This window comes from Meleagris gallopavo, chromosome 4 (genome assembly GCF_905368555.1).
Source record: "Meleagris gallopavo chromosome 4, MGAL_WU_HG_1.1, whole genome shotgun sequence".
In the NCBI taxonomy this organism is placed as follows: domain Eukaryota; kingdom Metazoa; phylum Chordata; class Aves; order Galliformes; family Phasianidae; genus Meleagris; species Meleagris gallopavo.
This window is the reverse complement of record NC_139407.1, coordinates 61,876,244-61,899,025: the sequence shown is the minus strand read 5'-3', so window position 1 is coordinate 61,899,025 and position 22,782 is coordinate 61,876,244. Positions and strand designations below refer to the sequence as shown.

Sequence of the window (22,782 nt, the reverse complement as noted above, 5' to 3'; positions counted from 1 at the left end):
ATATCACTAGCAGGGTAATTATTTACAGTAAAAAAATATATATATTTGCCACAATTCATTCATTATAATGTTGGTTAAAACAAAGACATGAAGCAAGATGAAAGTGCCCCACCAACTATAAGGAGCTTCAGATTCCTGGCTTTATATCAATATAAATGACTTTGTACTCTCTGCAACAAGTATAGAAGAACTGTTAATCACTTTGACTATAGCAATAAGATGATGTGGATGATACAACTAGTATTGTTTTAATTAATAGTATTAAATTAAAAGTTTATTTACAAATAGTAAAATGGAAATATCCTACATTAAGAGCATGGACTGGTAGTGAGCATTGTGGTTGATAGACATTATTTGATTTTGATAGTGAGGGAGAATGTAGTGGTAAATACCAAAGTATTTGTGGTTGTCCATTAAAAACGGTAAATTTGTAACAATGAAGTTTAATTTTTATTCACTACGCTATTTTCAGTATTTTTATAAACTAGTATGAGTTGCAGTTGTAACTTTCTTGTAAATTATTGCACAGATTCGTAATACATGAATGCTGGATTTGAGGCTTTTTGATTGATTCCTGACTTTGTGACATTAATGCCTCAAATATCATGTTACAAGAGTGAGAGATAAAGTTATATTATTAAATATACAACATTTACAGCTAAAATTCAGCCTAAATTCATGTAAACTGTAATGAGCATAGCAGTAGTCAGTACCACCAATGAGATTCTCAAGATCTTTGTAACTCTACAGGAAACATTTCTTAAAATACCAGTGAACTGTAAATATAATTGATTTTCAGTGCATGCCTTTTCTTTTTCTCCTGCCAAAGCTCACACTTCTGTAACTCCATCAAAACAATTTCAAATGTGAATTTGTTTGTTTCTGTTATGTAAAGTTTTAACTCTTCATTCTCTTCAGGTGTTCATTGGATTTGTGCTAAAGCAGTTTGAATACATTGAAGTAGGACAATTCAGGTATGAAATTAGAAAAGATTCTTTGAACAGTGGGAGTTTACAATTCTTATTCTAAATTGTAGTAGTGGTTAGATTTGCTAGTTATTTCTGCTTTATGAGAAAAAGTAGTTACATTCTAGGCAATGAACCTGTGTATTTTCTGCCCTCAGTTGTAGACCTTTCAGAAGATTTAGATTCCGTGCGGTTGAAGAAGAGCTATGTTGTGCTGTTTCTCAATTTGGTATTTAAAAATTATTTATTTGGGAAATCCCCCAAGGTTTTACTTTCAGAAATCAGCTCTTGATAGGATTCACCTGCTGAAGGGAGAGCTACTGTGGACTCAGGATGAATCCATTTTGTATTCTGCACATCTGCTACTCTTTGTTTTCTTGCACCTAGTGCAACATCACAAGCAGTGCAATGGAATTTTTGTCAACCATATCTCTTATTGTGTGCATTAATTAGTATACTATAATTTAGTAACTGAGCAATTGTCAAAATTTGAAATAAATGAAGTCCTTTGAAAAAAATCGTACTAAAGAATGAGGCACAAATTACTGGAATACTGTGTAAAAGCAGAAAAAAACCACACTTGTTTAAAAGATTCTTAGTGTAGACAGATTCATTTCTACTAAACAGAGTTCTGCAATTCAAGCTTGACTTTTTTTATTTTCAGAGAATCAGAAGCAGTTATTCCAAATATCTTCTTTTTTCTGGTGTTGCTGTCTTACGAGCGGTATCATTCCAAACAGATAATTGGAATTCCAAAGATCATTCAGCTGTGTGATGGCATCATGGCCAGTGGGAGGAAAGCTGTTACGCATGGTAATTTAAAAAACAAGACAACTCTGCAAAATTAGTGATAGTTTAGCAATAAATTAAAACCACTAGTGAGTACTAAGCTTTAGAAAATGGAGATCATACTGATTGTATCAGAAAATGCTAGCTTTTAAATTTTAATACATGAAATAAGTTTCACTTGAGTTCTTCAGGAAGTTTGTTATACCCTAATAATGTTAGTCCACAACAGTATTTCAAAGCAATATTTTGAAGTCCTTGATTTTGATTCTTAGTCTTCTTTCCTTTCCTCCACTTTCATCTTTTAAATAATCTATGTTATACTTACCAGTGATTTTGCTGAAAAACCTTTTTGAAAAAGATTTTTATCTCTGTGAGAATGGGCAAATTTGTATGTAATATGATCTTTCTTATACTAGAAGTAAAAAGATATCTGTGTCAGAAGCTTTTATTTTTGTGGAGAAGGGAAAGAAAAACCAAAAAATGCAGTTTTATTAGTTAAGTTGTTAGATGCTGCTCAAGAATGGCTTGTCTCATGCTAAAGCAAGAAAAAAATCTCATTTTAGCAATACCAGCTCTGCAGCCCATCGTTCATGATCTGTTTGTGTTAAGAGGAACAAATAAAGCTGATGCTGGAAAAGAGTTGGAAACCCAGAAGGAGGTAGTGGTGTCAATGCTGCTGAGACTTATTCAGTACCATCAGGTAAAAGTGGATGATGATATCTCTGTTTGTGTTCTGTGATAACGTTAACATTGTTTCGATTGCTAAAAAGCTAACAGGCCATGCTGATGATCTTTTTACACAGATCTTGAACAGCTAGACTCTGTGTGTTCATTATGTGGAGAGTATGCAGAGATTTTTGGAATAGGAGGAAGCTTCTGCACTACGAATCAGTGTTGCAAGTCAAATAAATGTCTGTTAGATCTCAGACAAGCCTAGGTGACAAAGCCCTGAGAAGCTCTAGTGAAGTGTTGCAATTGTGATTCAATACATTTGAAAGAATGGGGTGGAAAGTTGAAGAGAAGTAGGATTAGAAGTAAGAAATATGCTGCTTAGTGATTATTCAAATGTTCCTGTAATATCTTCGTGTTAAAATTCTCAAATATATTTTAATAAGACAATGAGACTGGTAGCTGCACAGTTGTTATTGCTTACCACCTTGCCCCAGATCTCATGGATTTGGAAAATTTTATGTTACAAGGGAGTGTTAGAATTACTTTCTTCAATACTCTCCCGTTACAATAAAACCAAAGTAGTAATTTTTTTAGAGAAGTTACTTAATTACCATGAGATGTTACTGCTATTTCAGGTGATGATAAAAGTTAACATACTTTGCCTTTTCACACGATGACGAAATTCTGGCATATGCAATGTATTTTCTGAGAATAGTTGGAAAAAGGCAGTACAGTTTGTCAAAATAATGTGTTAGAACTGCGTGTTCTTGGGATAATTTTGTGTATCCACATTCTCTATTGAATTTGTAGTTTTATAATCATAAAATGACTAATATATCTAAATGAAATGACACTCTAGACACATGATGTGAAGCAGTGAATAACTTTTGTGTTACATAAGGTACTGTACTTGCTTGCAAATCCTCTTCTGACACTTAATCTGTTAAAGATCGCCTATGCATTGCTCTTCATCCCTCACCATCCTCTTTGTAGCTATTACTCCTCCTGTTCTATTCATACAGTGTGTATAAGCTGACCTCTGGACAGGTCTTTGGCTGTGCTAGGGACCACTACAGAACACTTTTATACTTTTATACTTTTATCCGATTGGCTAAGTTTCTGATGCTGCACTACTTGATTATGTATGCTCTGCCTAACTAATTTTCTGAACCAGATTCTTGTGTCCCACATCCCAGTCATTAAACTAACATTCCTGCCTGCTGTGTTTTTGGCCTGCCTCCCTTGGAAAGTATTGTCTCCATAACCCTCAAGCCAGAAACACATTCAGCTAGAGAGTGTGATCCTTGCCGTTAGTGTGCTAAATTGAAGAATTTCTTTTAAAATTTTATTTTAAAGCTGTTTATCTCAGGTAAATAAGTTCTATAAGAAAGACTATAAATGTGGAAAATTACTTTCTTCCCTCCCCTCCCCTTTTGTTGAGTATGTGATACAGCACTCAGCTTTACCGTCCTTTTTTCCATTGAGAGTATTTTGACAAATGCAGTTTAAGAAGGACTAGAAAGCATTTTATTTGAAGTTTGTAGAAAAAAATGGAAAATTCTTTTTAAAAGAAAGCAAAAACAAAAAAAAAATTGCAACTAAGAACAAAATTTTAATCTGAAAATTAAATTTTAAAATAGTCTGGTTTCTCATGCAAATTTTCTTTTCTTTGTTTTTTGGCAGATTGATAAAGCAGTAAATATTTTTTGCATTACTGTATTACTTGAATGTTTCCTGATAGTATGGGTATTTACTTGTGTTCTTTTGGACTTTTCCTCAGGTGCTGGAAATGTTCATCTTAGTATTGCAACAGTGTCATAAAGAAAATGAAGACAAATGGAAGAGATTATCTCGGCAAATAGCTGACATTATTCTCCCAATGCTTGCAAAACAACAGGTTATTTGTGTAATTTTTTAAAACTATTAACATCCCAACTAATCATTACATTGATTGCTGTAATAATAGCTTTGAGTATTGTGATTTCTGTGTTTTCTTTAAAGTGTGACCACCTTACCTGGAAGATAATTACTGTAGATTAAATTAAGTTGTTGAAGAATGTGCAGCACCTTTTAGACTATTCCTAGATAAAGTTTTTACTACTTTATGTGCAGAATTGTGTCTCATTCAGAGCACTTAATAATGGTGTGAAGATTCTCCCACTGTTACAGAATGTAAAAATTACTTTTTCTTAACTGAAGTGGGTCTAATGGCATTTCTTTTAGTGAAGAGAATGAAATAGCATCACCCAAAACTGCGTTTATTAGTCTCTGAATTACAAAGTATTTGAAGCTGAAGCAGATTTCTAGAGATTTGTTGTCTTCTCAAAGCACTGTCTACTGGAGTAGGCTGCTTAGGACCATGTGCAGTCAGATTTTGACTCCATTACTTCGAACCTCTTCCAGTGTTAGAACATCCTCATAGGGAGCTTAAAAAAAAAAAAAAAGGGGGGGGGAGGGGGAGAAAGAAATTGTGTTTAAATGGGGCTTTCTTTATTTCAACTTATATATATTGCTTCTCATCACTAGATACTACTGAGCAGATTCTAACTATTTGTATCTTCACTACTTTTGTCTTCTCTGTGGTCAGATAACTGTAGACACTGTTAAGATTCCCAACAAGCCTTCTCCAGTCTCCCTTTGTATGACAAATGCTCCAAGCCCTTAATAATCTGTGTGGTGCTTTGCTGGGCTTGTTCTTGTGTGTGCATATGTCTGTCTTAATGGGGAGCCCAAAACTGGCCTGCAAGCTAGGGGTTGAAGAGTAGACCTTTCGTATCTGGGAAGAAGACAATTTTTTTTTTTTTTTTTGAGGGGAAATTTTTTCCTTTCTGCTTCCTAAGCAGCAGAGGGTTTGTCTTACCATCCAGCTTTCTTTGAAGTATGTATTTCTAATTCCAGAATACAAAGTAAAGCCAGTGAAATTCTGCACTTAAGATGTTCTTCCCTCTTTGATGGCAGATTCTCCTTCCTATGAGAAGATTATATGGTGGGGAAGAGTGGCAGTAATGAGATTAGACAGTAGTTTTTGAGAGAAACTAAAATGCTGGTGAATTAAGTTGCTTTTGTTGGTTTTTTTTTTGTATGAATCTGTGCATATGCTTCAACTATCAAATTAAATTGGCAAGAAGTCACCCAGATTTTGAGTTCAGACCTTTGCTTTTTGTGATCAGCTGTTTTATAACTAAACAGTTGAGGTCCTATTTCAGTTTCTGCAGTGTAATTCCATTGTAGCTGTTCACTTCTCTGAGGATTAGGATTTTTTTTTTCCTCCTAGTTATCTCCTTAAGCTTAGTCATGACCAAAAGCATACTGTTATTCTTGTCCCAGCACTTCTGTCTATAAATATGCCTGGTAGGATGTGCGGGGAAGAGATAAGTTTCTAAATTTTGTGACAGTCAGACTCTTGCTCTCATTCTCTACATACAACATATTTCTCCTAAAATAAATCAATAAGTCATATATATGTTGAATTTCTTGTGATAGATTTTTATCCATATTGTCAACCTCCCTATGTAGAAAGGCTTGTGATGAAATGTTTTTTATGCTTTTCATAGATTTTACTGATATAAATTTTATAAAGGACAACCTTATTATGTTCAAGTTGTAATAGAAATGTTTAAAACTTGAGATGATAATATTGTGGTGCACTTAGAGATAGTGATAGTTACAGATTAGTTTTGTGGTTTTCTTTTACAGATGCACATAGATTCTCATGATGCTCTGGGAGTACTGAATACTCTGTTTGAAATTTTGGCTCCTTCTTCTCTTCGCCCTGTTGACATGCTTTTAAGAAGTATGTTTGTTACTCCTAAAACAATGGTAAGCAAGTAGGAACCTGATAATGCAAGTAAAGTATTTCTAGATAAGTAGTAAAAGTGGATTTTAAAGAGGAGAGGTTCGTGTGTATTTAATGCAAAACAAAACAGTATGTATTTCTATCTTTTTGAAGTACCTGAAGCTTTTAGGAAAGAATTCATCACGATTAATATGATTTACCATCTGGATGCATTTTATACAGAAATCTTTTGCTGATAGGTTACTTACTTTCATTTTGTATTTTTAGGATCAGAAATGTAGAGAAACATACAGTTACAATAAATTTGAGATTGCAATGTATAATAGGTAAATCACATTTTTCTTAAGCCAGCACTGGTACTGTTTTGACAATTGAGATTGTTAGTCTCTTTGAAGACTTGCTTTAGTAGGTTTGAATACATTCCAGTGCTATGTTGAATGCATGTGAAGTTGTATAAAATCAGACATATGAGAATGGAGCAAGCAGAAAAACCTTTATGTTTGTGTCTTCAAAACATTGTTTTTATGGTAATTGTCAAGCCTATCCAGTCTAACAATCTGTGTTTGTTTGTTTGTTAGGCGTCAGTGAGCACTGTCCAGCTATGGATTTCTGGAATTTTAGCTATCCTTAGAGTTCTCATCTCACAGTCCACAGAAGACATAGTTCTATCTCGTGTTCAGGAGCTTTCTTTCTCACCATATTTGATTTCACGTCAAGCAATTAACAGACTGAGACGTGGTGAAAATAACATATCTGCACAAGAGGATCACACTGAGGTTAAACAGACTAAATATCTGCCTGAAGAGACATTTTCTAGGTATGACATCTTGGGTCAGTTAAGGGAACGATAAAGGTTTTTGAGAAATTGAGAATATATTATGAAATGTATATGCATACATATATAATTGTTAATAAGTCGAGTTTTTAATAAGTTTTTAGTAGGGACTTTGCAGTATTCTGGTGCCTCTTCTTAAGCCAAGTGAAAGACCTACTGGAGCCATCAAGATGGGTGAATTCTGACCTTACTGAAATTGGGTCCAGAGCTTTAACTGATTCCATCTTCCTTTGTGGGGCCTATAAGTTGAATCAACCCCATAGTAGAAGCCTGTTTTCTGTACTAGGATTTTGCCTGCAAATAAGATTCAAAGTGGTTAAATTAGTCCTGCTTTTTGTTTCCTACTTCTTGAGGGCTAGCTTTGTCTAGTTAGCTTCCCATGCTTAAGCTGTCCAAGAAAGACACTTAAGCAAAAGAAGCATGGAGGGATAGTGCTTTTATTATGTTTACAAATTGTTTATCATTAAGATATCCCATCTTGACATGGGGGGAAGCATTTGAAAGATCTGTTCCTTTGAGAAACTAAAAAGTTTTTACTTGAGTGTGGAATTCCAGGTAAAAAGAAAATTCATCTGTTTATCTTTCAGCTTACTGTGAGGGTGATGGGTAGAAGGAAAAGGGACATCTGGACTTCCTTAAAATGATCTTATGTCCAACAGGAGTGAGTTGGAGAATGATCATGGCTGGGAGCAAGGATTGCTCATTGCAGACACCCTTTTTTGGTGTTTTCTTTTGGTCTTTTTACCTGGCTGAAGGTTTGGTACAGTTGTAGAGTGAATGAGAGCAAATGAGATTGCAAACAGCTGAATTACTGTGACTTACTGAGTTGCTCCTCCCTCAGCTGAGCTGTAGTAACTGTGAGAGTGTGTTTAACTCATTGCAAATCACTATAAAGACACCACATCAATTTGAATGTTTGCTGTGGAAGTGTGGTGGGCTGGTGAGTAGGTAACACAGCTCCATTGTGTAATTGTTCAATGCTTGTGATTATCTAGCCATAGCAATAACATCACGTCTTAGGTCAACCTTTAATATAGAATATAATTCACCATTTTATTTAGGATGAAAAGACAGTAATTTTTTATCTTGATTTTAAACTTAACGAGTTTTATAGGCAGACATCATGTTGTTCTGAAACAGGTTGCAGTGATGGTTTTCCTATTAACTGTATCCTTCTGTTTTCAAGGTTCTTGTTACAGCTGGTTGGTATTCTACTCGAAGATATTGTTACCAAACAAGTGAAAGTGGACATGAATGAGCAGCAGCACACTTTCTATTGCCAGGAGCTGGGCACTTTGCTTATGTGCTTAATACATATCTTCAAATCAGGTAATACTTGAAGCAGTGCCTCATGCTGTTTGCAGTGGCATGGATTTTTGAGTTTTAAACAACTCTTGAGTTACAGAACTAATGAGAAGCAATGCGTAGGTGCATAAGACATTCTATCCTACATGCTGTGAAGAACCTTTGAAGTTTTATCCTCATGAATACAGGGCCCACTTTTCATATTTCTTTTACTTATGTAAAAAAAATGTAGTGACTTTTCATCATTCCTTTTAACTGTCTAATACTTTGGAGTTTACAAAGGCAAAGGGTTCCAAATCTGTGGCTGCATTTTCTGTAGTTCGTCTTAATTTGGAGGTTGGTAGCTCAAAGTCAAAGTACTCAAATTACTGAGTTACTGAACCCTGGGGGCAGTTTCATGACCAGGTAGGTTTCTGTTCTTTATCATAATTAAAAAAACAACAACAACAACAACAAAGAACCAGGAAAGTGGAAATAGTACTGTTTCTGCTAACTAGCACTGTTCTTAAGGTTTATGGGGTTTGTGCATGTACACTCACTCCATTCTCTGGCTGGCAGTCTTGCTATTCTATTCTTACTAATCATCTAAGGGAGTAACCTGGAATAGCGTTCTTCCCCAGTAAGTTAAGCAGATCTTTTTGTGTCACTGTCCTAGCCATCTCCTTCTCAGAAAGTTCTTTCCTCTTCTGTATGTTAGAAATCAGACAAGTAATTCTTCCTTCTACAGCCCCGTCTGTAAAATGGAAGTTATACAGCACTTCCTTACTTAATAGATGTGAATAACAAAAAAGTGAATATCAAACACTGCTTCTAAACATTTAGCATGATTCTGTTTTGTGTCCAACACCCTTTAATCTTTTTAAGCTCTTCCTGCAGATGTCAGTTATGAAGTCCTTTCTTGACAAAAATCTTCATTCTGCTGCTGTCATTGCTAGCAGCTGCTTCTTGCAGCTCTGGGTGTACTTAGTGATCATTCTGTATTTCCACGCGCCCATTACTATTGTAGTTATTGTTGTGACAGGCACATATGTATGCTGTTAATTGCTGTTAATGAGCAAAAATTTGCAATGCAGATTATGAAAAATAACCTTTGCCAAAATGACTTGGAGTAAGTGATTAAATGGAATTGAGCCAAGATTAATGAAATTAGTTAATTAAGCTGGTGACTGAAATCAGGGAAGTGGGTAACTTCAGGAGCCAGAGCTGGTGACAGAAGAAAGGGAAGGCTCCAGCTAGTTCTTCTGCAGCAACTGGCTTCCAGGATGCATGTGTCTTGGCAAAAGCTATGTAGAAATTGTCATACTGAATAAAAAATAAATATTAAAACATTCATGCAAAGCACTGGGATACATGTACTGCATGATCTCTAAAAATCACTACAAATCCCCCTTAGGGACTAATAGTAATGTGGTTACCACATATGGTGTTACAGAGTAGAAGTAAAGTTCTTCAAATGTGTGAGTTGTATTTTCATGTTTTAGCATTTCCTTTCAGGTTTAGGCTTAGATTTAATTATGTGGTTTTATTCTACTTGTTCAGTGAAAGTCTTTATAATCTTATGTCTCTTTAAGTTATATCATCTTTACTACAACTGCACTTTAAATCTGAATTGTGTTTGGGAACACAGGCTGTGATCTTCTCTCATTTTTAACCACTATTCAACGTGGATGTCTTATCTTCTCACCCATTATAGATTTTGTCAGAATGTAAACATTGGTAATTCCTGTATGGAAAACTATGGAAAACTACCAGATTAGAAATGAAGATTTACAATGTGCTACTTTGAAATAGAATGGAAATAAAAGGCATGGATAAACTGAAATGTTGGTCCTGTAAATTTAGACAACTTTACGTTTCTCCATTTTCCTTGTTTTCCTTCCCTTCTTTTTGTTACATGAATGTGTAAGTAGCAAGTCAGAAAGCAAGTGCTGACTGTTCAGTGTGCTGGGCAGTGACTTTTTGTCACTTAAAATAATGTCCTTTTTGCACATACTTCAGAATTTGGATGGAATAGTTTCAGTTTATTTTCCACTAAATATATTTGGTACCTATGGTAGGAGACCTGTGAGTAGTCTTAATAGTGTACAGAATAGCAGTTATAGCATGGTTTTTATTTAGAAGTTCTGTGATATAGAATCATAGAATAATTCTATGATTCTATATCACAGAAGTTCTAAATATACTTCAAAAAGAAAAATATCCTCATCTATAATTAACAATTTTAAAATTGATTAAGGTTTTCATGTATTAGGTAACTAATGGATGACAGAGGAAAAGTTAGGTGTCATTACAGTTTTGATCTGATCTAAAGTATTGTTCATTGAGCTGAGAGCTTGTTATTACTGATTTACACACTATCATGTCGAAATGCGTGACTTGCTTTACATTTAAAATAAAATAAAAATAATATGCATTTATTTCTGGAATTGTACTGATTTATGAGCAAACTTCTGTATTCTCAAGGTACCCAGGATTATTTTGAAACTTCAGAATTCCATCCAGAACATAGTTTCTCTAATATGTTTTCGTATTTTTCAGGGATGTTTAGAAGAATCACAGCTGCAGCCACCAGGCTTTTTACAGGAGATGGATCTGATGGTAGTTTCTATACCCTTGAAAGTCTGAGTGAACTTGTTCAGTCCATGGTTCCCACACATCCTTCCTTAGTTCTCCTCTGGTGTCAGATCCTGCTGCTTGTTAATTACACAAACTACAACTGGTGGTCAGAAGTGCATCAAACTCCAAAGTAAGGTTTGTTTTTGATCCCTAGTAGTAGTACCATGTCTCTCAGTTGTATTTGGTACAGCTATATGAAAAAAAAACAACACAACTTTTAATCTTCAAAGCCTGCCGGCTGTTGAATAATACTGCTTAGGTTCTGAGATAGATCTGCATTTATTTTGTGTGTACAGGTGAGTGTGTATGTGTGAATATACTGTCTGTTGTGATGTAAGTATGCCTTTCAAACTAAGGAAATACACCCAGTTCAGTTGTTCCTCGAAAGAACTGTCGGGTAAACTTCTATACTTTGAAGACAATAAATTCCTTCTGTGTCCTTCTAAAAATGAAAAATTATAGAAAAAGCTATAGCTATTCATATGGGGACTTCTTATTTCACCTTCTAGCAGACAAGCAGCTAGTGCAGGTGATAAACACTTAGTGTTTATGGAAATACGGTCTGATCAGTAAGATGCAGGTACATCTGTGATCACTTGTCAGTGGGTCTCCTACTAAATGCTGTCAAAGCATAGTGTCAGCACCATGCTGGTTCGTTAGCAGTAGTCAAAGTAGATGCTAGTAATGTCAATATTAGCTCTCTGAAATTCAGAACTTGCTTCTTAACTGAGCTAACTCCTGGTCTGTGAATGGGTCAACCCACCTGTCAGTCACACCTGCCATTAGGATGATGTAGTCTGGGGGTGTGAAAGATACTCCACTGTGTGGGGTGGGTACCCCCTGGAGAGGAAGAGTAACAGCTGACTTAAGAGAAATTTCGGATACTTGTGCAGTGAATGTTAGGAAGACTAACTGTGCTCTAAAATGTGTGAATCAATACTTTGAGAGAGATGCACTCAGATGTGAGACTGTTGCCTTAATTCAGTCTCATGGTGTGAAAAACACAGAATTAGGTTCTGTTATTACTTAAGACACAATAGCCCAAGGTTTTTTCTTGTAAATAACCAGTTTATTTCCTTAGACAGCATGAAGAAGAAACAAACATTGAACAAAAAGTGATACAACTGTTGCTGGAAAGCTGATGAAAAGCGAGGTGTCTATTTCAAAGCCGTATAATATTTAAATGAAGTTTCTAATAGAAAGATTTACAATGAGTAGAATGTTCCAAGAAATTTGATTTTTAATGTTTCTACATGGTAATAAAATATAACGTACTTCTTGCAGGAGACATAGTCTTTCTACTACTAAATTACTTAGCCCTCAGATATCTGGAGACAGTGATGAATCAGATTCAGAATCTAAACGTGGCATGTGCAATCGAGAGATAGTGAGAAGAGGAGCACTCATTCTTTTTTGTGACTATGTGGTAAGTTTTGAATTGGGGATTTTATAACTATGGTTCTGAGTTATTTTCTTAAGTTGCCGGTTCAAAAGTGAGAATTGAGGACTAATGTGAAACTAATCATTTTCTTTCCAGGGGACACTTATGTAAACTTATGTACAACTTCATTTTGCATTTTTTCTATTCTGAACTAGTTCTCATGGCATGTCTGAGGGTACTTGGTAGGTAATAGAATAATCTGCTCAGTATTATATCCTTTACTTGTGTGTTGCTACCGGCATACTAAGTGGTGGACTTTCCAACATTAGTAGCAGCACAGTTTCTAGACAGACAAATGTCTATCTTTTTATACCATAAAATAAAAGCTTTTACATTAACATTTCATTTCCATTTTTGGTTCTCTAACAAGAACAATTTCTGTGGCTTCAGCCTTTTCATGCCTCAGTATTAGCATTTTAGTTCATTGGAATCATACCTTTGAAGTGAACCTTCCTGTAATACTTAGTATTGCACTTCAGTTTGCATTGCAAAGCACTTTTGGGGAAGCAATCTTCATTCCTCTCAGATTCAACTAGGCCAAAAGCTATGCTTAAAAAGCACTTCAAGCCCCAATGGGCTTTCAGTCACTATGGTCAGATTTGAGCTAGTCCAAGTTAATATTCTTCAAAACCTCTTTATTGAGAAGCGTTGGCTTTTTGGCATCACTTAGTTCTACAGGTCTGTTGTTTTGCATTCCTTGTTGTTATATGGTTAGCCTCTGTAGGCTTAAAATTAATTACTGAAAGATCTCTTTGGATGTATTTTCCACTCATCTGGTGTTTAGGGCAAATAGTAGTATGAAATCTTTAAAGGGAAGCCTAAATGAAATTCACCCTCTACAAGATGACTGTATGTGTGCTTCTTTCAAACAGTATTTTGTTAAAAACGGTGTCTCTAAAATGTCCTTCTCAATTTACTTCTGTCAAGTTGGAAGGGACCCACAAGGATCATCAAATCCAACTCCTAACTCCTCATAGGACCATCCGAAAAACAGACTCTGTGTGTGAGAGCGTTGCCTAAACACTCCTAGAACTCTGGCAGATTCAGTGCTCTGACCACTGCTCTGGGATTCCTGTTCCAGTGCTTAACTACCTTCTCACCTTTTCCTGTTATCCAGTGTGACTCTCCCATGATACAGCTTCAAAGTGTTCCCTTTTCATGTCATGGTGTAATGATACTGAAAAAGCTGGTTACAAATTCATTATGACTTTTAATTTGAACAAGCTCAAAAGCACATGAAAAAACTAATCTAAAAGTAATGGTGGCAGTACTAAAATATGGACACTTTGTACCATTATTTTAAAATAATTACTGGAATTATGTATAAAAGTCTTCATGTATCAGATCGTGTTTAGTAATTAGATACTTACTATGCACGTTACTTTTTTCCCTTTCAGTGTCAAAACCTACATGATTCAGAACACTTGACTTGGCTTATTGTGAATCATGTTCAAGACTTGATTAATCTATCCCATGAGCCTCCAGTACAAGACTTCATTAGTGCTGTTCACAGAAATTCAGCAGCCAGTGGTCTCTTCATCCAGGCCATTCAATCACGGTGTGAGAATCTTGCAGCTGTAAGTCTAACTTAACTTTTTAAGAAAGAAATCACTTAGATTCTAGTAATTGTAACTGTTAAGTATGCAGATTCTAACATTTGTGTCATCTATCAAATTGTAATGTTATTTTTGAAGTTGCCTGTTTAAAAAAAAAAAAAAAAACCAGCAAGAAATGAACCTTATAATAGATTGGCAACTTCAGTATCAGGTGTGTTCCATTTCATCAAATCTGTAAATTATATTAGAGTTGATTAAGCTGCTGTTCTTCCTTTTTTATTATTCTACATAATAAATATGAGAGTTAAATAAAGCATTAACTTCCAACTTCGATTTCAGTACCTTGATGACTACTACTAACCACAAAGGTGGGAACAGGAGCTAGTCCATCTTCATAGGTCCTAACAGCATGAAAATTATTTGCAAACTCAAGTTGCCCCTCATTAATCTGGTGCAGAAGTTACAGGGACTTGACGCTGGACTCTTCATAAGTTTCAGAAATTCAGCTTATGATTTCTGCTGGTTATTGTAATTTCCAAATTAAAAGGAGTGGATGATTAATTGTAGGGATGTAGGGTTGTCATCCCTCTTGGGAACTAGCTCAGTGAGACAGTTATTTCCTGGGTTTCTTTTAGAGGTAATGGTGAGAGATGCTCCCGCGCCCTGAGCAACCTGGTAAAATTTCCTCTCTCTTCTTGTCTGTGGACAAGTCCACTACAACTGCTGTAGCGCCCTTAGTGTCTGAGTAAAATGCTTTTAAGATGAGATAAATCTGAGTTATAGTATGCTTGTCTGAGAATAGGTAAAATTAATTGCATGTTTTTGAAGGAAGCTGTAAAATTAAAACAGCTAATGTTCACAGTCCGCTCTTAAAAAAAAAAAGTCATATCACCATAAGTCATTGTTTTGTCTTTTTTTCACTTTAGAATGCATCTTAAAAATGTGTATATAAATTTCCTTGTGCTCCTTTATAATTATGCATCACTGTTTCTATGATTATGAGCTCCAAATATCCCTTACGCGTTTCTTGACCCTTGCATTCATGTCTTGACTCTGGTTCAGGTTTATCAGCTTTCAAATCTTTCTGTGATTTTGCTTAAGACTTCTGTTTTTTTCCTTATTTTGATTTCTTCCTCTTTTTTTGTACTTGCTGTTCTGACAGTTAATCACTGAACAAACCAGCCTTCATATAAAGTAACTCAGTAACTCAGACTTATTAGCTTACAGATGATTATATTGGTCAGTTTGTTGTCTGCTGTAGTGTTTTTATAAGTACCTTTTCCTTTAAGCTCTTTGTATTCCAATTGATTGACTTATTTTGTTTCAACCCCCTCCTATTAACCCTACTGCCATCAGTGTTAGATATGTAATGTTCCCTTTTTGTGTTCTTTTGATGTTTAGCCTACGATTCTGAAGAAGACTTTACAGTGCTTAGAGGGGATACATCTCAGCCAGTCTGGAGCAGTCTTGACATTGTATGTTGATAAGCTTCTTTGTACTCCATTCCGTGTGCTAGCTCGCATGGTTGACACACTGGCTTGCCGTCGGGTAGAAATGCTTTTGGCTGCAACTTTACAGGTAAAGATAAATACATTTATCTGCAAATCAGTTTGGGTAGTGCTAGCAATAACAATCAAATGTAAGTGTTTAAATTAAAGTTACTTCTATGGAAAAATAATACTTTATAATATATATAGATATGAATGATTGCATTTCACTTTATCAGCATATAAATCTCATAATCTGTTCTAAGTACATATGTGTATTTTACTTGTTTTCTTGTGACTCCTATAGAACAGCATTACTCAGTTACCAGTTGAAGAACTGGATAGAATTCAGGAATACCTTCAAAACAGTGGATTAGCAACGAGGTAATGCCGGTACCTGTTAAAATATCAAGTTAAGGAATTTTGTAGAAGCAATTATGATAGGTTTGAGTTTTTTTAAGCTAAGATAGTGAATCCTGTTAAGAGGTGAAATGAGTAAAGCATCATATAAGGTTCATGCTTACTGTAACTCAAAGACAGTTGCTTGTATGAGTTTACTACTTAAATGCATTTTGCAACTTCAGGAAAGCCAAAGGCTCAGAGACAGCAGACTCTCTTTATCCCAAACCTTAGAAGTATTTAACTTTTAAAAGTTACCCCCAATTAATTTTGGCAAAAATCACAAACTACATTGCTGTGAAAACAACTTTATTTTCCTCAGAGTTGTTTCCTCAGATTTTGTTGGTTCCAGTTGTTGGTTTTTTTCCATTCACTGATTTAATCTTCGTGTTGTTTATAAGTAAACTACTATTATAAAAAGGAACAAAGCATTTCTTTCAAAAGTCCTTTCAAAAGCCTTACTCAATGATGGAAAGAGTAATTTAATTCTCCTGATGTCATTGCTATCGGAGGTTGATATCTATTGACTGAAATAGGAAATAGAAGTAGGGGTAAAGAACATGAAGCCTAAGACAGTGGTAGATTGATAGCAATGTGCCTTCACTTAGGAAATTTAACTTAACAATATAATAGCAGTCAGAATCTCCAAATGACTTTTACAGTACCAGTGCAGTACTGGAATCAGAAAAAGAAACAAAAAGAAAACATGGATTGCAGTGGCTTTTAAAGCCACAGACAGAAATTCTTAATCTTAAATATCAGTTTACTTTTACTCCGTTTTCTTAAAGTGGATTCTTGTTTGGAATCTGATAGAACGTGTTCATATGCAGTCAAGTCTGTGTGTTAAATTTTATTCTTATTCACTAAAAAGGTATACTACTTAAAGAAATTGAACAGCTTGCATTTTATGCATAAGCATGTACAAGCTCAAAGTCTAAATCAAATCTTTATTGCTGGTGGTACAGGATTGATTTTTTTGTCGGTTGGTAGCTGGTGAATTTTGCAGTTTTACATCATGTGGATGATCCAGCAAAAATCTCATGATGCTAGTGCTTTTCTGTCCCAGTTATGAACATTAGTTCACTGGATGAGTTTCTTTTTTTAAATGCTTTATGAAACTAAGTTAGCTCTTTGCTGACGCTTGTTTTTATTTTCAGACACCAAAGACTTTACTCACTCTTGGATAGATTTCGTCTTATGGTGGCACCAGACACAACTAGTCCTTCACCTCTGGTTACCTTGCACCCACTAGATGGAGAAGACCAACCAGGTTTAGAGAATGTAATTCTAGATAAAGTAAGATTCTATTTAGAAATGCCTTGCTCAAAAAGTATTCTTCTTATTATGACATATTTGATAGCAGCTTATTTTTACTATGCTCTTAAAATTGTCAATCTCAAATAGGGATCAGTGAATGATTTCATGTGATAGCTGTTAGGCTAAAGATTAATAATTAAAATGTGCATGCATATTTCTTATGTATATGGTGCCATGAAAAACTATGAAGTTTTTTTTCTCTCCACAAAATTAGAGGAAAGATTTACAAGAAGGTTCATATAGACATATACTGTCATCTGTTTTCTTGATGTGTTTCCAGCAGTGATCAGTTTTATTAATTTGTTGACTGAAAATAGCTGGTTTTCTCTTTTTGAATTTCTGTTTGACATGTAATTAGATACATTTACCTCAGTGCAGGATGGAAGGCTAAGAGAATTTTGAGGTCTTTATCTTCCTTTCTTTCCAGTTTCCAGTCCATTTCTCCTTTTATTACGTCATGTTCTATAGCGATGCATAGAAACTTTAAACAGGTTTAATAGAGATGGCAAAAATTACTGATTAGCTGATAATTTAGAGCCGTCCAAGTGAGTTGTGGAACACACTGACTTAACAGAAGGACTGAGAACAACTTAGATAGTAGGAGGAAAGGCTGTGCCCGGAAACCATTGACCTCTCGTTTTCTGTCGTCTTCCTCTGTGTAACTTCAAATCTTGCACAAAGGAAGTTTTCATATGCTTCCTCCACAGTTAGTTTCTGATTAGTATCAGCTGATTCTGGATGTCCATTAATTGATAAAGGAAACAAAAAAAAGTTGACTCTTCATATTCTTCAATTAAATTAGTTATATTTTTAACTTATTTCTCTAGGCTCAGCACTATAAATGTAAGGAGTAAGTCTTAATTTGTTTCAGTGCATCTTTCAGTGTAGATGCTGTCTTCATCTGATATGATAGGCCACTGATTCTGAAGACTTTTTTTTCCTTGTTGCAATATTTTTTTTGTTTTATTATACTTGACTACCAAATACTCCAGGTTTTCTAAATGCTGTCATCAGCTTTTCAATCCTAATATACGTATGCTATATGCTAAGCTTTTTTGGCTTTGTTTCTTGTGTAGACTCCATGGAAATAGATAACTTGTTTGTTTATCTGAAGATGATCCGTTCATCAGTCATCTATTTTGCATTTTCTCATAGCTTTTTTTTTTTTTTGCAGTTTCTTTTTTGTTCTTGTTGTTGACATTAATGTAGCCTAAAGATTTCTTAACCACAATTAAATGACATTAAGCAGTTCTCCCTCCACTCCTGAAATTGTTTCAATTTTGTGAAAATAAAATCTGTAATGAACTTATTTTCTTCGATTATTAAAGGAGTGGTATATGTCACTAGTGAGGTCTCAGTGTTGCATCAAGTCTGACTCAGCACTACTAGAAGGTGCAGAACTGTTAAACAGAATTCCTCAGCCTGACCTGAACTCCTTCATGAACAGCAAGGTAACTTTTTTGTCTGATGGAACAGTATCAGCTGAAGATGTTGTATTAAATTGTTTTGGATATTCTAGTTGGTAGTATTAATACATTAGATTCTTAAATACATACATTTCAGATTTATGTAATGCTAGCTCTTCACCTATTGGATTTCATTAGGTTTGGGAAATGAAATGCTGAATGTTTTCTGGCTCTGTCTAGCAATGGTGCTAATAGTTTTCTAATAGTGCAGATTGTGTGTATGAAGTGGAAGTGAGGTGCAAGTTTACATATCCACAGTTCTGTCATTTTACATAATTTTGTTGCACAGCCTTTTACAAGACCAGGTGATTCTGAAACTTTTGATCATCTATACTAGCTTCTAATATAGCTCTCGTGACACAGATGGTGAATCTGTAGTGACACATAGCTGGGTTTATTAAGAGCATAATTTGCTCAAATTCTCTACAGTACGTTCACTGTTGGCATGCTGAAATGATAGTGGGAAACTATTTAAAAAGATTTTATACTTTCTCATTTTGAGGAGAAATGAGTAATATTCAAATATAGATCCTGTGGAGTCACACTGTTGAGCTACACCTTTCAGATGTTTTAGAATTTAAGATTCATTTTACTAGAGGTACTTCTGGAGAAGGCAAAACATGAATTTAAGTGAAGTTGAGCTTATAGTTTTATTTTCAAATTTATTTTTTTCTACTGGTTTTTCTTTAAAGAGGATATAAGTTCCTGTGATGTTTATGAAATGGGTCATGATGGTGGTGGTAGTTCTTTTTTTGTTTTTCGGAGAGTGACTTGTCCAAACATGCATACCAAACAACTGATAGAGCTTGCACTTTTCAACCCTCTGTTAACTAATATTTCTAAAATTTTAATATTTTGGGCTGAATTGCTGTTCATTTTCCTTGATATGTTTTTGGAAAGTTTCAGCAAAAGTGTTTTTAAATAACTTCTGAGTATAAGGTTAGAGAAAAAGAAAAAAGGGAAATGCATTAAGTTTTCAGGCAGAATACACAGAGTTATGTTATGCTTTGCATAACAGGAGTATAACTTATCTGGGAAGTACAGCAGAAGTTTCCTTGTTTTCCCCACTGAGAAATTTGCACTTATTTATGTTGAAATCTTTTTAAGAATCAGTTTATCAACAAATAAATCTTGCTGAAGATTCTTTGTGTACAGTTCAGCAGCTTTATTCATATTCTGTTCTGAAAACTTGTACTGGCCATATTGATTTTTCCCTTCCAGACAAGGATATTGATGTTTAGAATTTAAACTGAAGACAAATGTGATCTCAGTTATGGTGTTGTTACACCATAATAGAATGGAGGTCTTGTAAATTAATAAACTGTTAATTTACTATTATATTAACTGGGGAGAGCAGTTCTGTCAAATATTTGCTTTTCTTTAAAAGCAGGTTATTTACTTTGTATTTACTGTTTAATTTCAGGAATTCAACCTGAGCTTGTTAGCACCTTGTTTAAGCCTTGGCATGAGTGAAATCTCAAGAGACCAGAAGAGTAGCCTTTTTGAAGCAGCTCGGAGAGTGACACTGGATCACGTGTCTGCCACTGTATTAAACCTTCCTGCCAGCCACCAGGTTTTCCAACCACTTTTGCCAACTGAGCCATCGGCCTACTGGAAAAAACTAAACGATATCTTTGGTAATAGAAATAATGGTCTCTTTAAGTTTATTCTCTCCTCTACAAAGGTAGTTTGCAGATGGCTTGTCAATACATGAACTTACTATTTAAAAAAAAAAAAGTTAAGATGCTTGGCATAAAAATGCCTATGAAATAATTCTGAAAAACATTTATTGACGGAAAAAACTCAGACTTGTAGATTACATCCTGTCTTGTCTCGTAGGCGATGAGGTGATGTATCAGTCTGTGATGATGCTTTGTCGTGCGCTCGCTCAGTATTTGTTGTTACTCTCAAAACTACCAACCAGTCTCCGTGTTCCTCCTGACAAAGAGGATGACATCCTGAGATTTGTCGTGATGTCAATAGAGGTAGGAAACTAAAGCGTAAATAAAGATGTGAAGAAATATTGGGAGGGAACCAACTTTGACTTAAATTGATCACTATGGAGTGAATTTTGATCTGGGCAACTTGTCTTACTGCAGAAGTTTATTCAGTGGTTCTTTTACTTGATCTGTGCCAGAAAATCAGATGGGCTTATTGGGCAAGGGTAGCTTTTTACAAAAAGAAATCGACTGAAAGATACAATGATCTTGACATTTTGGAAAAATGCCCTGCACTGTTTCTGGTACACTGGGTAGACAAGGATCTGTTTGTTTGTTTTTTTAATTATTTTTTTTATTTTTGTTTTGCTTTCTTTTTTTCCCCTCTGTTTAATGCTCTTAATTTTCTTGTACTTTTCTGTTTTCTCAAGAAACAAAATCATTTTTTCTGTACAACTTATGAAAAATATATATATTATGTGTTGCTGTAAACAAACAAAAACACCAGAAGCCAACAAAAACCTTCAACTATAAATTCATATGCTTTGAGAATTTTGTTCTAATGGCAATTGTTTATTTTTTCATAGGCGTTAACATGGCATTTAATACATGACCGACTTCCAATAAGTATAGATCTGCAAGCTGCTCTGGATTGCTGCTGTCTGACTTTACAGCAGCCTAACCTCTGGAATTTGCTGGCTTCTGCAGTTAATGTGACATATGCTTGCTCCTTAATTAATTGCATTAAGTTTATCATAGAAGCAGGTGAGTCCCATTTGAACAGCTGTGAAAAAAAATTCTTAATAGTTCCACTGATTCAATGCTAGGTGTTTGCAGTATATCCTGTGAGTCCTTTCTAGTCATTTCTGTGGCACTTTATTTTTAGTGTTTTAATTTAACACTTAAAACTTTGTGTTTATTTTTGATCTCAGCAAGTGCCTTGGAAATGTAGATTTTTAACAGTTGTAAGTAAGAAGAATTAAAAAAAAAAAAAATGGAATGTAGGATATTTAAAAGATACTACTGTTATATATTTTTGTCTAAATTCAGTTGCAGTTGAACCTGGAAATCAACTTCTTAGTCCAGAAAGAAAGAAGAATGCTTCAAAAGGCTTAAGTGAGAATGAAGTTGATTCAAACATGCACAGTAAGTAAACATTGAATTCCACATTTGTTTTAGATTTTCACAAAAGAAAAATTTCAATTACTGATTTTTTTAAACAAGATTTCATCTGAAAGTTTACTTCTATTCGATAAATGCTTATCAGGTATAGATTGACAGTTTTCATACATATATTTTTTACTTGAAAGCTTGAAATGTTAATGGAGATTTTTCTTTAGGCAGTTTTGTCAGCTGTGCAGCATGCTGCAGACTGAGCTTTTTAAAATGCTGTAGGATTTTTAAATTTCACCTGAGGGTAGGATCTAAAAATTAATATTTAAAAACAAATGACAGACTCATTTTCTGCCTTTCTACTCTAATGGGAGTACGGTACTGGGTGAAAGTCAAGTCCTCTAAAATGGTTAGCACTGTCTTTTATATCCAGCTGTGCTTGTTTAGTGTAAGATTTCATTTCCATGTAGAGAATCGACCTGTTTATCAGATCTAGCTCAGAGCCAGCTATGAAAGTGCTTTCTTATGAGATAAGTGAGTTTCATCACTTTACATTGTAAGAAAAGCTCTGTTCAATGTGGGGTTAAGAAACTTGCATGTTTTCTGCTTTTCTTGCATGTTTTTCTGGCCGATCTCAGCTATTGATATTCTCTAGCACTGAGACTGGCAAGCAATACAAACAATTGCAGGGAAGGTGGTGGTAGTATTTTTTTTTTTTTAACTAGCTAACTGCTGTAGAACATTTTTTTTGTCTTTGTCCTTAGTGTGGTTTTGTACTTCTTGGCATATGTTTTAATTAAGCTTTTACACTTCTTTTTATATGAATTTAACTGGTGTGTTTTGAATAGATTCATAAAAATAAATATCTTTTTCTCCCCCAAAAGAAGTGAAACACATTACTGCAGCTTGTGAAATGATAGCTGAGATGGTGGAATGTTTGCAGACTGTTCTGGCTTTGGGTCATCATAGAAACAGCAGTATCCCAGCATTTCTCACTCCTGTCCTCAAGAATATCATCATCAGTTTAGCAAGGCTGCCTCTAGTGAACAGTTACACAAGAGTGCCTCCCTTGGTATGTTCATTATGTT

At 34.9% G+C, this 22,782-nt stretch overlaps 1 protein-coding gene across 3 annotated transcripts in view; it reads left to right on the top strand.

The window, feature by feature from the left end:
* The window catches only part of HTT (huntingtin), a 79,473-nt gene that overhangs the window by 39,533 nt on the left and 17,158 nt on the right, over positions 1-22,782 (top strand). For all 3 annotated transcript variants that reach the window (XM_085223558.1, XM_085223559.1, XM_085223557.1), the window contains 19 exons: positions 919-974; positions 1,630-1,778; positions 2,318-2,454; positions 4,207-4,323; positions 6,123-6,245; positions 6,801-7,039; positions 8,244-8,386; positions 10,901-11,108; positions 12,263-12,404; positions 13,817-13,996; positions 15,377-15,553; positions 15,770-15,846; positions 17,019-17,157; positions 18,507-18,629; positions 20,068-20,281; positions 20,484-20,629; positions 21,169-21,346; positions 21,632-21,727; positions 22,579-22,766. In XM_085223558.1, the coding sequence (XP_085079684.1) occupies positions 919-974; positions 1,630-1,778; positions 2,318-2,454; positions 4,207-4,323; positions 6,123-6,245; positions 6,801-7,039; positions 8,244-8,386; positions 10,901-11,108; positions 12,263-12,404; positions 13,817-13,996; positions 15,377-15,553; positions 15,770-15,846; positions 17,019-17,157; positions 18,507-18,629; positions 20,068-20,281; positions 20,484-20,629; positions 21,169-21,346; positions 21,632-21,727; positions 22,579-22,766 (2,832 nt within the window). The remainder of the gene's footprint in view (positions 1-918; positions 975-1,629; positions 1,779-2,317; positions 2,455-4,206; positions 4,324-6,122; positions 6,246-6,800; positions 7,040-8,243; positions 8,387-10,900; positions 11,109-12,262; positions 12,405-13,816; positions 13,997-15,376; positions 15,554-15,769; positions 15,847-17,018; positions 17,158-18,506; positions 18,630-20,067; positions 20,282-20,483; positions 20,630-21,168; positions 21,347-21,631; positions 21,728-22,578; positions 22,767-22,782) is intronic.